We start from the raw sequence: 17,463 nt of genomic DNA, 5'->3' as shown, positions 1-17,463 counted from the left end.
CGCATTAAGCTGATTTTGGCCGGAATTATGAGGACTTTGGCCAGAATTAAGTGCGAAAAATGGTTGCGTAATTTCTTTTTAAATTTTATTGGCCATTATATGTTACTGCCCTTAAATAATTATAAACTGGTTGTAGCAGGTAAGCCTGAACGAAGCTTGCCACATCTACATGGTGTTCAGGAGAAACAGTTTATAGGTTAACTATATCTGGCCAAGAGCAAGCATTAATAAATATATGTTTTTAATTGTTAACATACTAAATCGTAAAAACTTTAAATGTGCAATATAACAATAATGTAATAATCTTTTATTGAATAAGCAAAGTTACATATAAAGTTACATGTAAAAGTAGACTGTTTCTCAAAAATCCGTAATTACAGAAATTGAAAGAAAAATAGAAAATTGCTATGACTTTGTATTTCTTGGGATGCTTGTCAATAAAAATAATTACGAAGCTTATATAACATTTCTTGGATTTCGGAGATTCTTCTAAAGGTAGGAGATGTGATCATGTGAATTAGAGTAATTTGTGCAGTGGTGTGATTGGTGGGTTGGTGAGTCCGACGATCTTTGGTTTTTTTGGAATGACCAGATCAGGATCACATGATTATAAATGTCCGACGTCCTGATGGTATTGCAGAGGTAATTGTCAGTGATCATTTATTCCTAATTTACATAATATTTTTATAAAATAGTTTTCTTTTGGGAAAATATACGAAAGAAGTACTTTCTGATCCAAAATCAGGATGTCACGATCAAATAGGACCCCGAAATATACATAAAAGGGTCAGGTCAGAGTTTGCGTATAATGAGTCAAAAAAATCATGTAGATCATTCCTTTTATGGATAATCCCAGCCAAAATAATATTTCCTAATTTAGATAATGGCTGAAATTATCGTAATTCCGGCCCTGAAAGAATGCGTATTTTGGACCACTTCTGGACCTGACCTCTACATATATATTTCGGGGTCCTGATCAAATAGTTGTGGATACTGCAAAAAATGAAAAAATCAGAAAATTTTAGATGACGTTATCCCTATTTCAAAGGGAATTAAGGCCACACAAATTCGAATTTTCGGTTCACTTCACCCGGCCGGATCACTTTTTCAAATTTCAATAAAAAAAAGTTTATATATAAAAAAATTATCACGTGATCAGGACGTAATTTTATTGGCGGGTAAGTTTATCACACGGCTGAGAACTTCTAGAGCGAAAATAAATTCCTCCCTTTTAAAAGTAAACCAATGGAAAAAAAAAAAAAACTCTTTCTGATAAATCACAATTTTCATAACTTGGCGCAGTAAAGTTTTATAACTTCAAGAAATTTATTACTTTTTTTCTGCTTAAAACCTCACACAAGTGCGGATACGTCTTTTGACGACATCATTCCATATCTTACAGTATATACATATGGTAAAGGTTTCGACCTTTAAACGAAATATACGACCTTTTTCGAAGGGTGAAGTTTTTTTACTTTATATTTTCAATAGATACACAAGTACTTTATTACAAAGAGTTTATTACTTTACGACATCTCATATTTTCAATATTTTCAATAAAAACAAAAAAATTTTATTATTTAGCTCTTTACATTATTATTATTATATAATATTATTTTTTTACACTCTTTTATTATGTCTTTATCAAAACCTTTTCATTTTCCGGTGGGAAAAAATTCTTTCTTGGTCTCTATGAAAAAATTTCACGTGACAAACTCCAACAGATCTGGTTATAACAGGATTTATGATTTCCGCCGCTCAAAAAGTTTCTTTTTTGAGCTTGCTGATCCTAATAAAAACACCAATGAAATTCACCTGAAGATCCACACTAACGATTACACGATGGATACTACACCAATTAGGTTTCCCTCCACAAGTAGACTCCCTAATCACAAATACCAAATTAGTAAAATGCTCACACACTTTTTTTCTTTACAAGAAGTTCTGCCTCGTAGAATACAAACAAAATTTTTTGATTTTATTCGTTCAAAATTATTGGATAGAATTAATATAATACGATCACGTGGTTCTAGTAATAGCAATCGTAATAGATCTACAAAAACTTTTTTTAATTTTTCTTACAAAAAATATCGCTTTCATTTCGGTATTTATATTCCTTGTTTACCTGATTGTACATCTGACTCTTTATCAGACAAACCTACTTTCCTTACACAAACTCCAAAAACTCTTTGTTTTTGTCAAATTCCATCCCCTTTCATTATGTCGCATCATCGACGTGCTTGCGTGATGCATCAGAAGAAATTCTTTTGTATGGAAGTGAATCATTTCCTGCGTCCTACTCAGAATCTAAGGAATGAAATTAACAACAACAAGAGCACACATGCATCAAATGTGTTTAACAAATGGTTTTCGCACACAAAAAAAGAAGTCTATTCAAATCGATTAGGAATTAAATACACCGTCAGTTATTACGCTAACGGTCATCAACATATTTTTAAGAAACACAACAAATATCGCTATATGTATAAAAAGCGTTACAATAATTTCAGTCACAATTATAGTACCAATAATTCGACGAAAAAGAAACAAGAGGCTCGCTTTAAGCGGAAGTGTACTCGCGTTTATAATAAGAACAACAAATTACGGAAGTTAAATGATCTACAAAAACTTAGGTTGGCTTTTCGCCGCAGATTTCTTACCTCACCATCACAATATATAGATAAACCGGTCACACATCTAAGATATTCAAACAAGAGAAGAAGTATTAAAAAATCTGATTATAATTTTAATGTGCCTTTTTTTTCTTTTAAAAAGAAAGTACCCCCTATTTGGAGAACAAATCATATCACCTATAATTTTAGTTCTAGTTATAATCATGTACCTCGATCTCAAAAATCTACTAGCTTCTTTATTGAAGCTGTTACTCCTTCTACTACTTTCTGTAAAGATATCGTTTATCCTCTTCCGCCGGATATGGACCCTGTTCCTGATAACATTGTTGTTCTGAACGAACTTCGCCCATATATACCTGATGGACCAATATATATGATGGACCCATTACCATATAAAAAGAGCAAAAAAGTTAGACCCCCTACATATACTTATTGTATCCCTGGATCACGTTTGTGGTTTGATTATTTACGAAAGAATATTAAAAACGGTACTTTACCCTTTCGAGACTTTAGGGTTACCACCTCTAGTCCTATTTCTACCCACTTTACTTTAGATAATACATCAGTTAGTGACATTACTTCACATAATGACAATAATATACAACAATATAATGACTTTTCAAATTTACAACAAAACATTATGGAGAATAATAAACGTCAATGGGACATCATCAACGTGCAACTCGATAATATTATTATTAAAGATTCCAAAGACACTTCTAATCAACAATCACTTTACAAGAAACATAAAGGAACTTCTACCAGTTACCCTGATGACTCCCTGGAAGAAGGTTCTACCTCTGCTCAATATTAACTTTTGTAATGAGTCAGGATTATCCATACAACAACTCAAAATTAGTGTGAACCATTCCACCTCTAACAGTATTTACAGGTGGTGGCTTTTTTAGCCAAAAGAAAAATATGGATCATGAGAACACAACCTTATTTACTAATTATCAATGCGAATCCTCCATGGTCGTTCGCATGCGTTGCTTTTTATAGACTATACCACTCTAGAACTATTAATTTTCTATATATATAATTGTTTTATTTTTAGATTCTTTTTCTACGGATGGGTCTTTAGGTTTTCTTTTTTTCTTTTCCCCATTCGAAGTATTAGCGTAGTTCTAGTAGTTTGAATAGTATTGTTCGAAGGGTGGGGTCCCGTAGGGGATTAATTTCCAAAATTCTATACATGCCTTTTTGTACCATCATGTAAATGATGTTTTACTCTTATTTTGTAATAGTTTTGGGAGTACTACTCTTTTAGTAATAAAATAAATAAAATAAAAAATAAAAAATAAAAGTAAACCAATCAGATGTCACGATTTTATATATAAACTTTTTTTACTAATAAACAATAAACCCTGGGTCCCCAGGTCGATTTTAAATTTCAATGTTACGTGAACCGAAAAATTGAATTTGTGTGGCCTAATAGAACTCCTGCTCAGGTAATTATTTATAATTTAATATTACAATTTTTTTTTTTATTAAATTAACATAAATCTTTTTTTTTATTTGAGCGGACTTGTAGCAAAAGGGGGGCTTGGCCAAAAGTTTTTTTTTGAAATTTTATTCAGAAAAAAAAAATTTTTGTTTATAATATATTAATAAAAAATTTTTTATTTAAGAATTTGCAAATTTTGTATTTTTCTATTATTGCATTTAACAAATAATATAGATGCTTTGGAAAAAAACTAATGCTTTTAATGAATTCCTTGCAAAAATTTACCCTAGCTTGCGAAAAATTGATTTTAAAAATCTTTAAAAATGATTAAATTAACCAATAATATTAAAGTTCGATTTTTTCGAAATCATGTGATTGTCTGAGCCCCACCTTTTGCTATGAGTCCGCCCAATTTGAGGCATTAATAAACAAAAACCTGGAGTTAACTTTCCTATAATCAGTTCGACTCAAAGAAAATCTTATAGCACTTGAATTCAAGTAAATATTACGTTGTAAATAGAAGTGATTGTTATTTTAGTTTATTCTTTTTCTTTGACTGACGCCCAAATAAATGATTAGACTTGTTGCGGTATTTACCTGAGATTCCATTTCCTCATTTGGTTAATAATATGATTGATATTTTTATTGAAAAATTGTAAATCCAGCCTATTAAGATATAAATAAAAATTATTAATTTTCAAAGCAAGTGTATTTTTGTTCTTTTTGATGTATTTTAATTAAAGTTATATTATACTTTTTACTTTTATTAATAATAAAGTGACTTGTTATACGTCATTGTGCTCTGTCATTTCTGTGGATATATGAAATATATGAACTCCAAATCCAAATATAAATATAAACAACAATTGTGAAGGATTATTTATTTACTAATTTCCCTTCCAGGAATTTTGGAAGGAGCATTAAAAGTAATTTAATTTAATGTTTATTTCTATAACTTGGAATTTATTATAGATTTTTTATTCTGTGGTTTTTAATATTAGCTTGGGACGTGGTATAATGGGAAAAGTATCATTATTTGTAAAAATTCCAACCACATTCCTATATTCTTAACGTCCTATGCATAATATTCGGTAGGTCTCAGTTAAATATAGTTATTTTCAATTTAAAATGATATAAGCTTTTTGATATTTTTAAACAAATCATGTTATTGGACGCATAATTAAAACAAATAATATAAATATAAGAAATTTTAATAAATAAAAAAAAATAATAATAAAATAATGAAATTTATTTCGTTATTAGCATTATTTAAATACTAAAACCGTCTATACTGTTGTTTTAAAATAAACCAAATATTCTATTATCTCTAAATTGTAATGGGCTTAATAACTTCCGAGTCAAATAACTAAGAATCTTGGTTATCGATAAAAAGCAATCAATTTAGTAATTACACGATTAAATAATAATAATAAATTTTTAAACAATAATACCTTTATTATTTAGATGAACTAATTTAGATTTTTTAAATTGTTAAAAGTAAATACTTTACTAGAATATATAGCACCAGGGTTTTTTTCATATGAAGTCGAAATATTTAGTATTTCTTTATCAGCTTCTTCAAACATAGCCTTAATATCTTTTCCTTTATATCCAAATTTTTCTTCTTCTTGAAATTCTTTATCACCATGAGAAGAACAGTACCAAAAAATTAAAATATTACGCAATTCATTGGCTGTTGGTCTTTGATTTGAATCAACATTCATACATTTGTAAGCTAGTTCCTTATAAATTTCAGGAGTTCCTTTTCCAAATTCTGGTCTAATCCCATTATATATTTCTAATGCTAAGTTAGCATCATGTTTTCTACTATAAAAAAGTGGTTTTCCAGTTGATAATTCAGCCATAATTACACCAAAACTATAAATAACAGAAATGTATATGATTCTTCATTCAAAACTTCCGGGGCAATACATGGTAATACTCCACATATTTTATCATCAGATTTTTGTTTAAATAATGGTTCAGATATTCTAAAATCTGAAATATAAGGTATATTATCGATTTGTAATATATTTCCACTATGTAAATTTTTATGATAATATCCAATATTATGTAAATTTTCAAGATCATATATTAAACAATACAAATAATTAATTTTATCTTCCCATAAAATGTTGTTAAAATTATTTGAGAAAAAACTTCTCAAATTTCCTTGATTTGCAAATTTTAAAACCATCATAAATTCTTTAGTCTCTGGATCTTTAGTCATACCATAAAAAGTTAATGAGGTTCTACTTGAATTCCAATGTACTTTAAGCTATAAATTTAAGGTACCGAAAATCATAACATTAATAGAAAATTTTTAAATTATCATTAATCATTATCACAGTTTGTCCTCGATATAGCGAATTATCCTTAAATCCGTTGTAATAGAATTAGGAGATATAACGAAAGAATTTCTTACGAATTTGACTTAATATCATGTGTCAGAGTTCACTATATTAAGGGCAGACTTTGAAAAAGTTAAATTGATCACAAAATATGTTAGATGAACATTTAAATGTGGTACGTTTTGTTATTAGGATATCTAATTTTTTTTGTTAATAAGCAACCTTTATAGGATTTGATTCTTCTTTTTTCCAACTTCCATCATCTTGTTTAGAATATTTTGTTTTGCAATTAGTCCATATTGTAGAATATACTTTGGAAAATGCGCCTTCACCAACTTGCTTTATATCTTCAAATTTATCAAATGTTATCCATTCAAGAAATCTCTCATCATTTTTTACGTAATAAATTGAAGTATATCTTTATTGAGTCCGGTCCGATGATCTTTCTGAGTCCAGTCATGTCAATTTTTAGCAAAGTCATATGAATTTTGATGCAGACTGAATTTAAACTTTGATTGGACTTCGCTACCATCGGACTGAGTTACTGTGCTGAGTCCTGTGATTTTGATCAACCGGACTGAACTAAATCTACATGACCGATCTACATTTTATTTTTTTATTAATTGTAGATTTAAATAAACATTTTTATACAATAAAATGTTTAAAAACTTAAAACAAAAATTAATTGCATCTTAATTTATTGAAACAAAAGGTTCTTAGCAATTTATATATACTATATCATCAACTAAAACCATTATCTTATTAAATATTTAATAGTAAAAAAAAAAATATTTTTTATAACTCATTATAAAGCGAAAAAGCAAAAAAAAAATCGTGATCAAGCTTTATAATCAATCAATCGGACCCAAGTAATTTTAAGCGAATTTCTGGACCGCGTGGTCCGATGATCCGGACCCAAATTCACATGACTGTGCTAAAAATTGACGTGACTGGACTCAGAAAGATCATCGGACCAAACACCGTAAGGCATAACCTAATAAATTGTATCTTTGATAAATCTATCAATATCATTATTTCCACTGGTCCTTCAATCATTCTAAATGGGTCACATTCTTCATACCATAATTCTTTGGTAAATGGTCTATTACAATAATAACAACAATTTTCAAGGTTGATGTTAGAATTTTTATCGGAAATATTTAATTCATTAGATTCTGTTGAAACTCGAGTTTCATTTTCTTTATTCATCTTATATTTGAAGATTTCAGATTTATTTTTATTTGTTATATTTTTTTTTTCGTATATTACGATATAAAATTATTTACGTTATTAAGCGTATTTATAATCAATTAAATTTATGAGGATTAAAAAGGAATTAGAATTCTAAATAAAGGAATAAAATAATGAAAATAATATACCATACTTGTTATTGGGCTTCCATTCTAATCAATGAAATCAATGAAAAAATTCCTCATAAAGAATGATTGGCGTCTTTTACGTTATTGAGCGTTATTTTTTTTATAATTAATTAATTAAATCAATTAGATTAAAAAAAGAAATAATAAAAGAATAAAATAGTATTATTGGGCGTTATAGGACCCGAGCAATAGTAAGGATGCCTAAATAATGTGTAGATCCTTTCTTTTTTTGAATAATGCCAGGCGGTAATACGTAATTCTGTCCCTGAAGAGTGAAGCGATCTCTCTTGTTACCTATTTATTATTTTTTTCGTTAATTTAGAATTAAAGAAAATAAATAGGTAATCAAAATTCCATAAATAGTTGCAACGGAGTATATCCTTACTGAGTCCGGTCCGATGATCTTTCTGAGTCCAGTCATGTCAGTTTTTAGCACAGTCATGTGAATTTTGATGCGGATTGAATTTAAACTTTGATCGGACTTCACTACCATCGGGCTGAGTTAATTGTGCCGAGTCCTGTGATGTTGATCAATCGGACTGAACTAAATTTACACGACTGATCTGATCTACATTCCTTGAATTTAATAATTACAATTATAATAGTATTTAATATTATTATAAAATATAACATTAATATTAATATTGGCACGAAAATTTTATAACTAACATTTGGTATTTCTATTAGTGAACTAAATGTAATATTATTTTTATTATTTTCAGTAATGTTAATTACATCCATGTTTTTCTTTATAAAATTAAATACATGAAAAATTGAAAGAAATACTTTGTAAAATTTCATTTGGAAGGCTTACAAATTTGAAATTATTAATTAAAATTATTAATTATATAATATTAATGCCATTATAATTATTCATTATGGCATAATAGTAATATCTCATTAAATTAAAAATATTTTTTTTAATGACTCATTATGAAGCGAATGGCAAAAAAAAATCCAGTGTAGATCAAAGCTTTACAATTAATCGGACTCAAGTGATTTTAAGCGGATCATCGGACCGCATGGTCCGAGGGTCCGGACCCAAATCCACATGACTGTACTAAAAATTGACATGACTGGACTCAGAAAGATCATCAGACCGGACACTGTAAGGCATAACCGGTTGCAACGGACCGGAGTCAGAGTTGATAAATTCTTGTCACCTTTACGGAAAACATGACACAAATCATAATTTTGACCGATATTGAATGAAGGTTTATTATCGAAAAATTAGACAGTAAAAATAGCGATTAATACATGTAGTATTTAAATCTTGAATATTTTAGATTTCATCGAAAATGATATTGAAATTTTCAAAAAATTGTTTAAATTAAATTTTATTGATATAATATAATATAAAGACTAATATATCAAATACAATTGATACAATAAATGTAAAAGAAAATCTGATTATGAGATTATATAGTATAAATTTACAAACGGGGATCGTAAGAAATTAGCACACGACGCACAAGTAGTAAAATTAATTCGAACACTATATCATTGATTTTTTTTTAATTAAATTACATATTTACTAACATAGAAAAATATGAAATAATGAAATGAGTACGTCAAATTTCTTTTTAAATCGTTTCATTATTATCACGGTCTACAAAAATCTATTGTTTTAATTGTTGAAAGCAATTTGAGCAATATTCATAATAGGATATTGCGATCAACTATATATCGTATATTTATCAGAATCATTTTTCCATACATCTTAAATTTTGTATAAATTTTTGTTATCAACTGATTATCATTTTAATTCGGTTAGGGGAGTTACACATATCACGTAATATTCATTTTCTTATAAACCTTACCCCCCCCCCCCCTGTTAGATTTCATAACCAATCAAATTATAATATTTATAAATCATATGATTTAAATAAGTGTAACGTAAAATTTTAACTACCCCCCTCCCCCCCTATAATAATTACATAATATGTGTAAGCTCCCTTATTTAACGATAAAATTATTGTAAGATCCCTTTAAATATTTAATTTATTGACCATGAAAAAGAATTTTTTTTTTTTTAAGAAAATAATTTAATCAAATTTATAATTAATCGTGTTGTTAAATCATAATAACATGATTGTAGTGTTAAACGTATAAAATTTATTATAGATAAATTAATGTAAATTTTTAAAAATAATTTTTTTTTTCGTTATCGTATCACAGATCTTCGATGTACTGAATTTCTTCAAATTTTATTTAATAAAAATAAAATTATGATCAGAATTACATATAATGTTGCCCAGTATTACATAATAACTATAGATTATTAAAATATATAATTTAAAAAAAATAAAAATATAACAAAAAAAAAGACAAATTTTACCATAAATTAAATATGTATTCATATTAAATTAATTAATTTATATGAATTATATATTGCTATTACCTACCTTTTAATTGTAATGAGCTAGAAACCTCTAAGTCAAATAATTTAGAATCTTTACAATCTATAAAAGTAATAATATTAGCAATTAAGGAATATTAAAAGTTTGGTTAAAAATTATTAAAAATAATACCTTCATTATTTTCTTCATCAAGGTATGACGTAATAATAGATGAATTAACAGGTTTAGTTAAATTGCTAAATGTAAATACTCTGCTAGTATATATGGCATCAGGATTTATCTCATACAAAGTTGAAATGTTTGGTATTTCCTTATCAGCTTCTTCAAACATAGCTTTAATTTCCTTTCCTTTATATCCAAATTTTTCTTTTTCTTGATAATCATCCTTTTTAATACTAGAATAATGCCAAAATTGTATTATATCAAATAATTCACTGGCTGTTGGTCTTTGATTTGAATTAGCATTCATACATTTATAAGCTAGTTTCTTATAAATTTCAGGAGTTCCTTTTCCAAATTCTGGTCTGAGTCCATTACATATTTCTAATGCTAAGGTAGTATCATGTTTTCTTTTATAAAAAGGTGGTTTTCCAGATGATAATTCTGTCATAATTATACCAAAACTATAAATATCCGAGGATAATGAATATGGTTCTCCATTCAAAACTTCTGGTGCGACATATGGCATTACTCCACATATTTTATCATCAGATTTTTGTTTGGTTGATGGTCCAGATAATCCAAAATCTGAAATATAAGAATAATTGCGATCCTTATTAGCAATTTGCAATATATTTCCACTATGAAAATCTTTATGAAAATATCCTAATTTATGTAACTCGTTTAGACCATATGCTATCCAAAGTAAATAAAGAATTTTATCTTTCCATAAAATATTATTGAAATTGTGTGAAAGAACACTTCTCATAGTTCCTCGATCTGCGAATTCTAAAATCATCATAAGCTCTTCAGTTTCAGGATCTTTGGTCATTCCATAAAATTTTAATGTTATGTTATTTGTTTTACAATAATCCCAATTTATTTTAAGCTATTATTTACATACATTAAAATTAATATTAAAATTTTTGATTAATTTGATTAATTGAAAATTAAGTAAAATATGTAAAGTCAATACAAAACATACCTCATTCAAATATTCAGCTGACATATTCTTTGATCCATTTAATCTTTTCAAAGCGACTTTGATAGGTTGAGGTTCTTTTCTTTTCCAGTCGTAATCATATTCTGCTTTACCATCAATCCATGTTGCAGAATACACTTTTGCGAACCCACCTACACCAATTTGCTTTACGTCTTTAAACCTATCAAATGGTACCCATTCAAGAAATATAGACCTAGGACCATTTCTTGCATCATAAATTGTATCTTTGATAAATTTATCAATGTCATTATTTCCGCTGGTCCAACCTTCAAACATGTGACGAGGATCACATTCTTTACACCATAATTCTTCGATAAATGGTTTATTGCAATAAGAACAATTTTTATCGCTAATATTTACTGAACTAGAATCTTTATCCGAAATATTTAAATTAATAAATTCTGTTTCTATAGGAACTTGAGTTTCATTTCCTTTATCCATCTTTAATTTTTTTTATTATATATTTTGGGTAGAAATAAAAAAAGGCGTTATTTGCGTTATTTGTGTTACTTGCATTACTTGCGTTACTTTAAATTATATTTTTAATGAGGATAAAAAAGGAATAATTAAAATCTAAATTTCGTATCACAGTAATACACGGTTGATCAGCAGGTTTCTTGCTACGTCATTAATATTTTCTCTAAACAACCCACCTATAGGATTTAATTCTATGAGAGCTAATATAGAATTATATGTACCATAATTGACACCATCGTCAAATAGCAGATCGGCAATTATGTGAAACTTTCTCCTCCATACATAATTTTTTTATTTTATAAATTGACATAAAAAATATTAAGTTATGCAAAATATTTTTTAGTAATTTCTTCAGTCAAATCTCGACGCTAACATGTATTTTCTGGACTAAATTGAATTTGAAGTTTGATTTGTCTAGAAACCATAATAATACCATTAATAAATTAAAACTAGGGAACGTTTCCCGTTTTAGTCCGGAGCGGAAGATCTAATTAGCGGCACGTGACAAACAACGATGGTAATCGAAGTCAAAATCTCTTCGACAAGGTGTTAATAGAAATATTTTTTATAGTAATAATTTATATCATATACATTTATTGAATAAAATATTATAAATAAAAATTTATCCAATTATTAATTGATTACTAGTTATTTCTCATACAAAAAAAAAAATAAACGAATCACTTGATTCATACATAATTACATAATAAACACCTCTGATCATATATTGGATTTTTCTTTTGGCTAAGATTATCTGCTTAATTCAATATTTTAAACAAAAACTTTAATTTGAACTATAAATTAATTTATTCAGTAAAAATTAATATTAACCATAAACCAGACCAAATTACCGATCCTAAGTGTTAAAACTACTTGAACATCGTGAAGTACGTCTTACAAGTGATTATGAACGAAATAACAGAAACGGACAAAAGAAACAGAAGAATTCGGGAAGTAAAACTTACAAGTGAACTTTGAAAAGAATGCAGAAACGGGCAAGTATTCAATTCTGGAGAAAAAAAATTTTTTCTTAAATTTAAACAAGTTATTCAAAAGATGATTTCATTATTTTAAAGAATAACTTAAAATTTTAATAAAAGGAATACATTTCTTTAACTTCAAAAAAAGAATTTTTAAATAATGCATTTCTTTATAAAGATATTCTATCCGAGAAATTATGTATAAATTTATTAAAGTATTTTTAATCGTGGTTATAGTCCATTTAAAAAGCATGATTATTACACATTAACATGTTGAATTAATCTCAATAGATTAAATATCACGGACGATGATTTCTCCATAAAAATTTAAATTATTATTTCGTGAAACGCGTGATGGACGGACTTACACATGAAAATAAATTTTCATCAATTTTGTAATTATTATTCTCGGACCGTTAAAGTGGAAATTCTTGGAGGATATAATCGGAGATCTTTATAGTGGTGAGTATAGTATTACTAAAAATTTAATATTCGGCATTAATATTGTAAAACTATCTTAAGTCGTGTAATGAATGAACATAATCCAATACTTAATAGCGCAATTTCTGATTCGTACAGTAATTTATCATCCACAATAAATTGATTATCAAAAAAATCATTTTTTTTCTCAAATAAAAAAAAAATGATTGAACGAAGTCCAAAAGGACGTAAAACTATCATAAAAAAATACTCCTTAAACAAATTTATAGATAAATAAATATAAACATATATATTCATGTGCAATTAATTTAGAAGTAGAAATATTTTTTATTTATAAAACTATAAATTAGGAAACACTATCTTTAGTAATTTTCCAACAATTTCCGTTCCAATCAAGTGGATTATATCCTCCAATTAATTGTCGAATTTTTGCTACCTAAATAGTAGTTCCTTTATTATCAAAATTTATATAAAATGATTCAGCATTAAATCCATCTCGCTTAATTTGGTTGGATCATTATCTATATTTTGTGAGTAAAACACCATTTCACTAAACCTTTTCAAACTACAATTTCATCCATATTTAAATCATCTCTTAATAATTCCAATTATGAAATTTTTAAATTAATAAAATTATCAGAATTAAAAATAAAATTTTAGGTTCTTTGACAAATTTTTTAAGACAAAACTTCCACAAACCTGTAAATGACTCATTTTGATAAATAATTTCAAGAATACCAGTTGAATTTTGATATAAAATTATAGTTTAATATCCTTTGTAAATTTTGGAAATATAATAGAAATTATTAAACGATTTTCAAACAAAATAAATAACCTTAAATATTACTTCAAGAAAAAAGGTATAGTTTAATACTGTCTCCCATAATAGATACATCAGTATAGTGTCTTTGAAAGTTATCAAAACAAGTAGTCATTTTTCTGTTTAAAAAATAATAGAGAAATGATAATAAATAACGGATACTGATTGCATGGTACAGTATACTTGCATGGTATAACTAATATTACATTTCAACAAGTAAACATTAAACTTGTCAGGGAGCTTTAAATATTAATGAATAGTAAAGTAAAACTTTATGATGATTAGAAGTTTTGAGATGAAATTAATTCGTTAAATTTATCTTGCATTTTTTGATGGGTATTAATAAATAATAGAATTAATACAAATACTCTATGACTGAAAAGATTTTAGGTTTCAATCATATAATGTGCTAAGCCATTAATAAATCTTCAAAAAAAATTCCTTTCATAACTGTCGAAAAAAAAAGATCTTGGAAAATTATGTTCTTTAATAAAAAAAAAGAAAAATTATCAATTTAAAAAAAAAATCATTGAGTATATTAATTTTGTGTAAATACTCTAATTTAATAAAAAATTTTAATGCTATTTTAATATAACAATTATCAGCTAACTTTTCAATGTAAAAATTTCTATATAATTTAAATATGGCAAGAAATTTAATAATCAAAGTTATTTCTTTTATTGCCATTTTCAACAAAATCAATTTTGCGAAGTTATCATATGATTTTCGTGTTGAAAATAATATGAATCATCTCCTAGATTATTTTTGTGAATCATTAAATTCAAGACATAAATGGTACCCTACTTGGATTTTTAACAGCATATTATATAAGAGAATCAAATTTATTGTCGTATTTATATCATTATTATGGTTATTTAAGTAAAAATTGAATTGAATCACCATTTTTCATGGAATAGAATATTCAGGTAAACATATTTAAATTAGTTTTTACAATGCTAATAACTAATATTTGTAGATTCCTTAAAAATCGATTTTACTAAACTTGATATTAATTCTAAAGGTAAATTATTCCTGTATGTGATTTTTTTGATTTATTAAATTTTAATTAAAACTATCTTTTATTATAGACGAAAGTAATTAAACTCGGATTACTTAAAATTAAAGTATAAAAGATTATCGTATTTATTTTATTTGTATTTGTATTTTGAAATTGGAGATTAAAAGGATTGTTTATGATATAAATTTAACAAATCTATATAAATTTCCTAATTTAAACAGTAGTCTTGCACAAAAATTCATATTTTTGAATCCGATCCGGTTCCAATATCTTCGTGTCTATTTATTAACAAATTTTGTATTTACTATTAAGATAAATTTTTGTACTGTATTTATTTGTTAATAAAGTTATTTATATTAGTTATTACTATTTATTAAAAAATTATCAATGAATTTATTAAAATTTATTTTATACTCTACAAAACAAATAAATAAAATTTATATTAAATTCTTTATATTTTATTATAACTAGATAATACATATGTTAAATGTTTATTCAATTAAACTAGAAAAATGAATTTTCCCCAGAAAATTTTTTATAGGACTTCCGATATTAATAAATAAAATATTGAAGCACAAAAATATGGAAAATGATTTATTTTTAAAAGCACTTGCGAAATTATCAACTACACAGTGAAATTCGATAAACCAGATTTGGGCCTAAACCGGACTTTTTTGCTGGAACCAAATCACGTATATTAAAATAGTTTCGATATACCGGAGTTTACTAGTAAAAGCTCGATATTCACTATAACGGATCAATTTTCTAATCAGCTATAGTAAAAATGATTCGATAAACCGGATCACGTGTTCATTAACCAATAAAATTTAAGTAACGTGATGTAGTAAATCTTAATTTTGGCCAGAATTATAAGAATCTTAATTCCGGCCGGCTGAAGTTATGTATTACGGTACTTATATCTTCAATTAAAAATGTTTTATATTCATTTTTATGAACTCTATGACTTAAAACTAAGATGAAAAAATTAAATTATAGCATATATTAGTTTTATTAGCACGAAAATTTTTTGAAAATTCAGTATAATAAATTTTCAGTTTTTTCGATATACCGGATATCCCAATAAACCGGATATTTTTAGTGGAACCGATAGATCCAGTTTATCGAATTTCACTGTGTATACATAATTTATATTTACTCATTTGTTTCAGTAAATTGTCCCTTTGCATTTCAATAATAATCGCCAAATTTTCATAGAAATTTTTCTAAATTGGGTAAATTTTATTAAATTATCTAAACTTTATTATCTATTAGTACCTACTAAATTACAACACCTATCCATAAAGGGGAATCTTAACCTGTTCCAGGGGGTATACGCTTCTTATCCTGTTCCCCTGCATCAGCCACATCAGCCCCAGCCACATGGATTTATTTGTTGTTTACCAGTTATCGTTATACGCAATACGCGCGCACTCTCTTTCTTTTCCTTTCCCACTTTCTTTTCCTTTTTCTTTTTTTTATTTTTTAAATATTTTAAAAGCTTTAAAAAGTTAGATAATATTTAATATTGACTTGGATATGAAGTATTATTTATAAAGTTGTGAATATTTTTCACATTTAACACTTTATTTTTGATAACAGACGCGTTTTTTATCTAAAATTTATTACATATAATTTTACAAATAATCTGACTTTTATCAAATAAGCAAAGCTGTTTAACAGGTATGGAACTATTAAAAATTAATTTTCACCAAGCTAGCTTTGATATTTATGAAGCTATACTTATTTTTTGTTATATTTTCGTGCAGATGCTTCGTGGCGTAATTTAAGCAATTTTGCCAAACAAAACTGGCCTTTATTGAATAAGTAAAGTTGTTTACGAGGTATAGAACTACTTGTATATTAATTTTCATCAGGTTAGCTTGAATATTTGTGAAGTTATGCTAATTTTTTGTAATATTTTCGTGCAGATATTTTATGGCGTAATTTAAGCACTTTGGTCAAACAAAACTGGCCTTTATTGATTAAGTAAAGTTGTTTAATGGGTATGGAACTACTTAGATATGAATTTTCACCAAGCTAGCATGGATGTTTGTGAAGTTATATTTATTTTTTGCAATGGAATTTACTGTGCGCGTATATATATTTATATTTTGTAACATAATTTCAACACTTTAGTTAAACTAAACCGGCTTTTGTCAATACATAAAATTGTTCAGTAAGTCTACTGAATACTAATTTTTTCAATTAACTTGAATATTTATGAATGAATAAAAGTATTTCTTGGTTTTCTATAAAAATTTTTCGTATTTTATTTTTTATTAAATTTAATAAAATACATATTAAACATTTTATTTTAATTTGAAATGTAATGTAATATTAAAAATATTAAAAATATTAAAGATATTGAAAATATTAAAGATATTGAAATTTTTCT

The 17,463-nt window shown here is 26.5% G+C and overlaps 3 protein-coding genes across 3 annotated transcripts; 1 reads left to right on the top strand and 2 right to left on the bottom strand.

Moving 5' to 3' along the window:
• Positions 1-2,481: 2,481 nt before the first annotated feature.
• On the top strand, positions 2,482-3,447 carry OCT59_017753 (uncharacterized protein; the record flags this gene model as incomplete). The annotated part of the gene is made up of 1 exon (XM_025330969.2): positions 2,482-3,447. One exon carries the CDS (start codon positions 2,482-2,484, stop codon positions 3,445-3,447), a length of 966 nt encoding a protein of 321 aa, XP_025165026.2.
• Positions 3,448-5,549: 2,102 nt separating this feature from the next.
• Positions 5,550-5,945, bottom strand: OCT59_017752 (uncharacterized protein; the record flags this gene model as incomplete). Its single annotated transcript, XM_025328817.2, has 1 exon — positions 5,550-5,945. The coding sequence occupies one exon, from the start codon at positions 5,943-5,945 to the stop codon at positions 5,550-5,552; it is 396 nt and encodes a 131-aa protein (XP_025165025.2).
• A 4,125-nt stretch (positions 5,946-10,070) lies between these two features.
• OCT59_017751 (uncharacterized protein) lies at positions 10,071-11,773 on the bottom strand (the record flags this gene model as incomplete). Its single annotated transcript, XM_025328816.2, has 4 exons — positions 10,071-10,081; positions 10,216-10,272; positions 10,342-11,218; positions 11,315-11,773. 4 exons carry the CDS (start codon positions 11,771-11,773, stop codon positions 10,071-10,073), a joined length of 1,404 nt encoding a protein of 467 aa, XP_025165024.2.
• Positions 11,774-17,463: the final 5,690 nt, after the last annotated feature.

The sequence above is a fragment of the Rhizophagus irregularis genome, chromosome 26 (genome assembly GCF_026210795.1).
Source record: "Rhizophagus irregularis chromosome 26, complete sequence".
Taxonomy (NCBI): domain Eukaryota; kingdom Fungi; phylum Glomeromycota; class Glomeromycetes; order Glomerales; family Glomeraceae; genus Rhizophagus; species Rhizophagus irregularis.
Note: the sequence above shows the minus strand (reverse complement) of the source record. Positions and strands in the feature narration are given on the sequence as shown.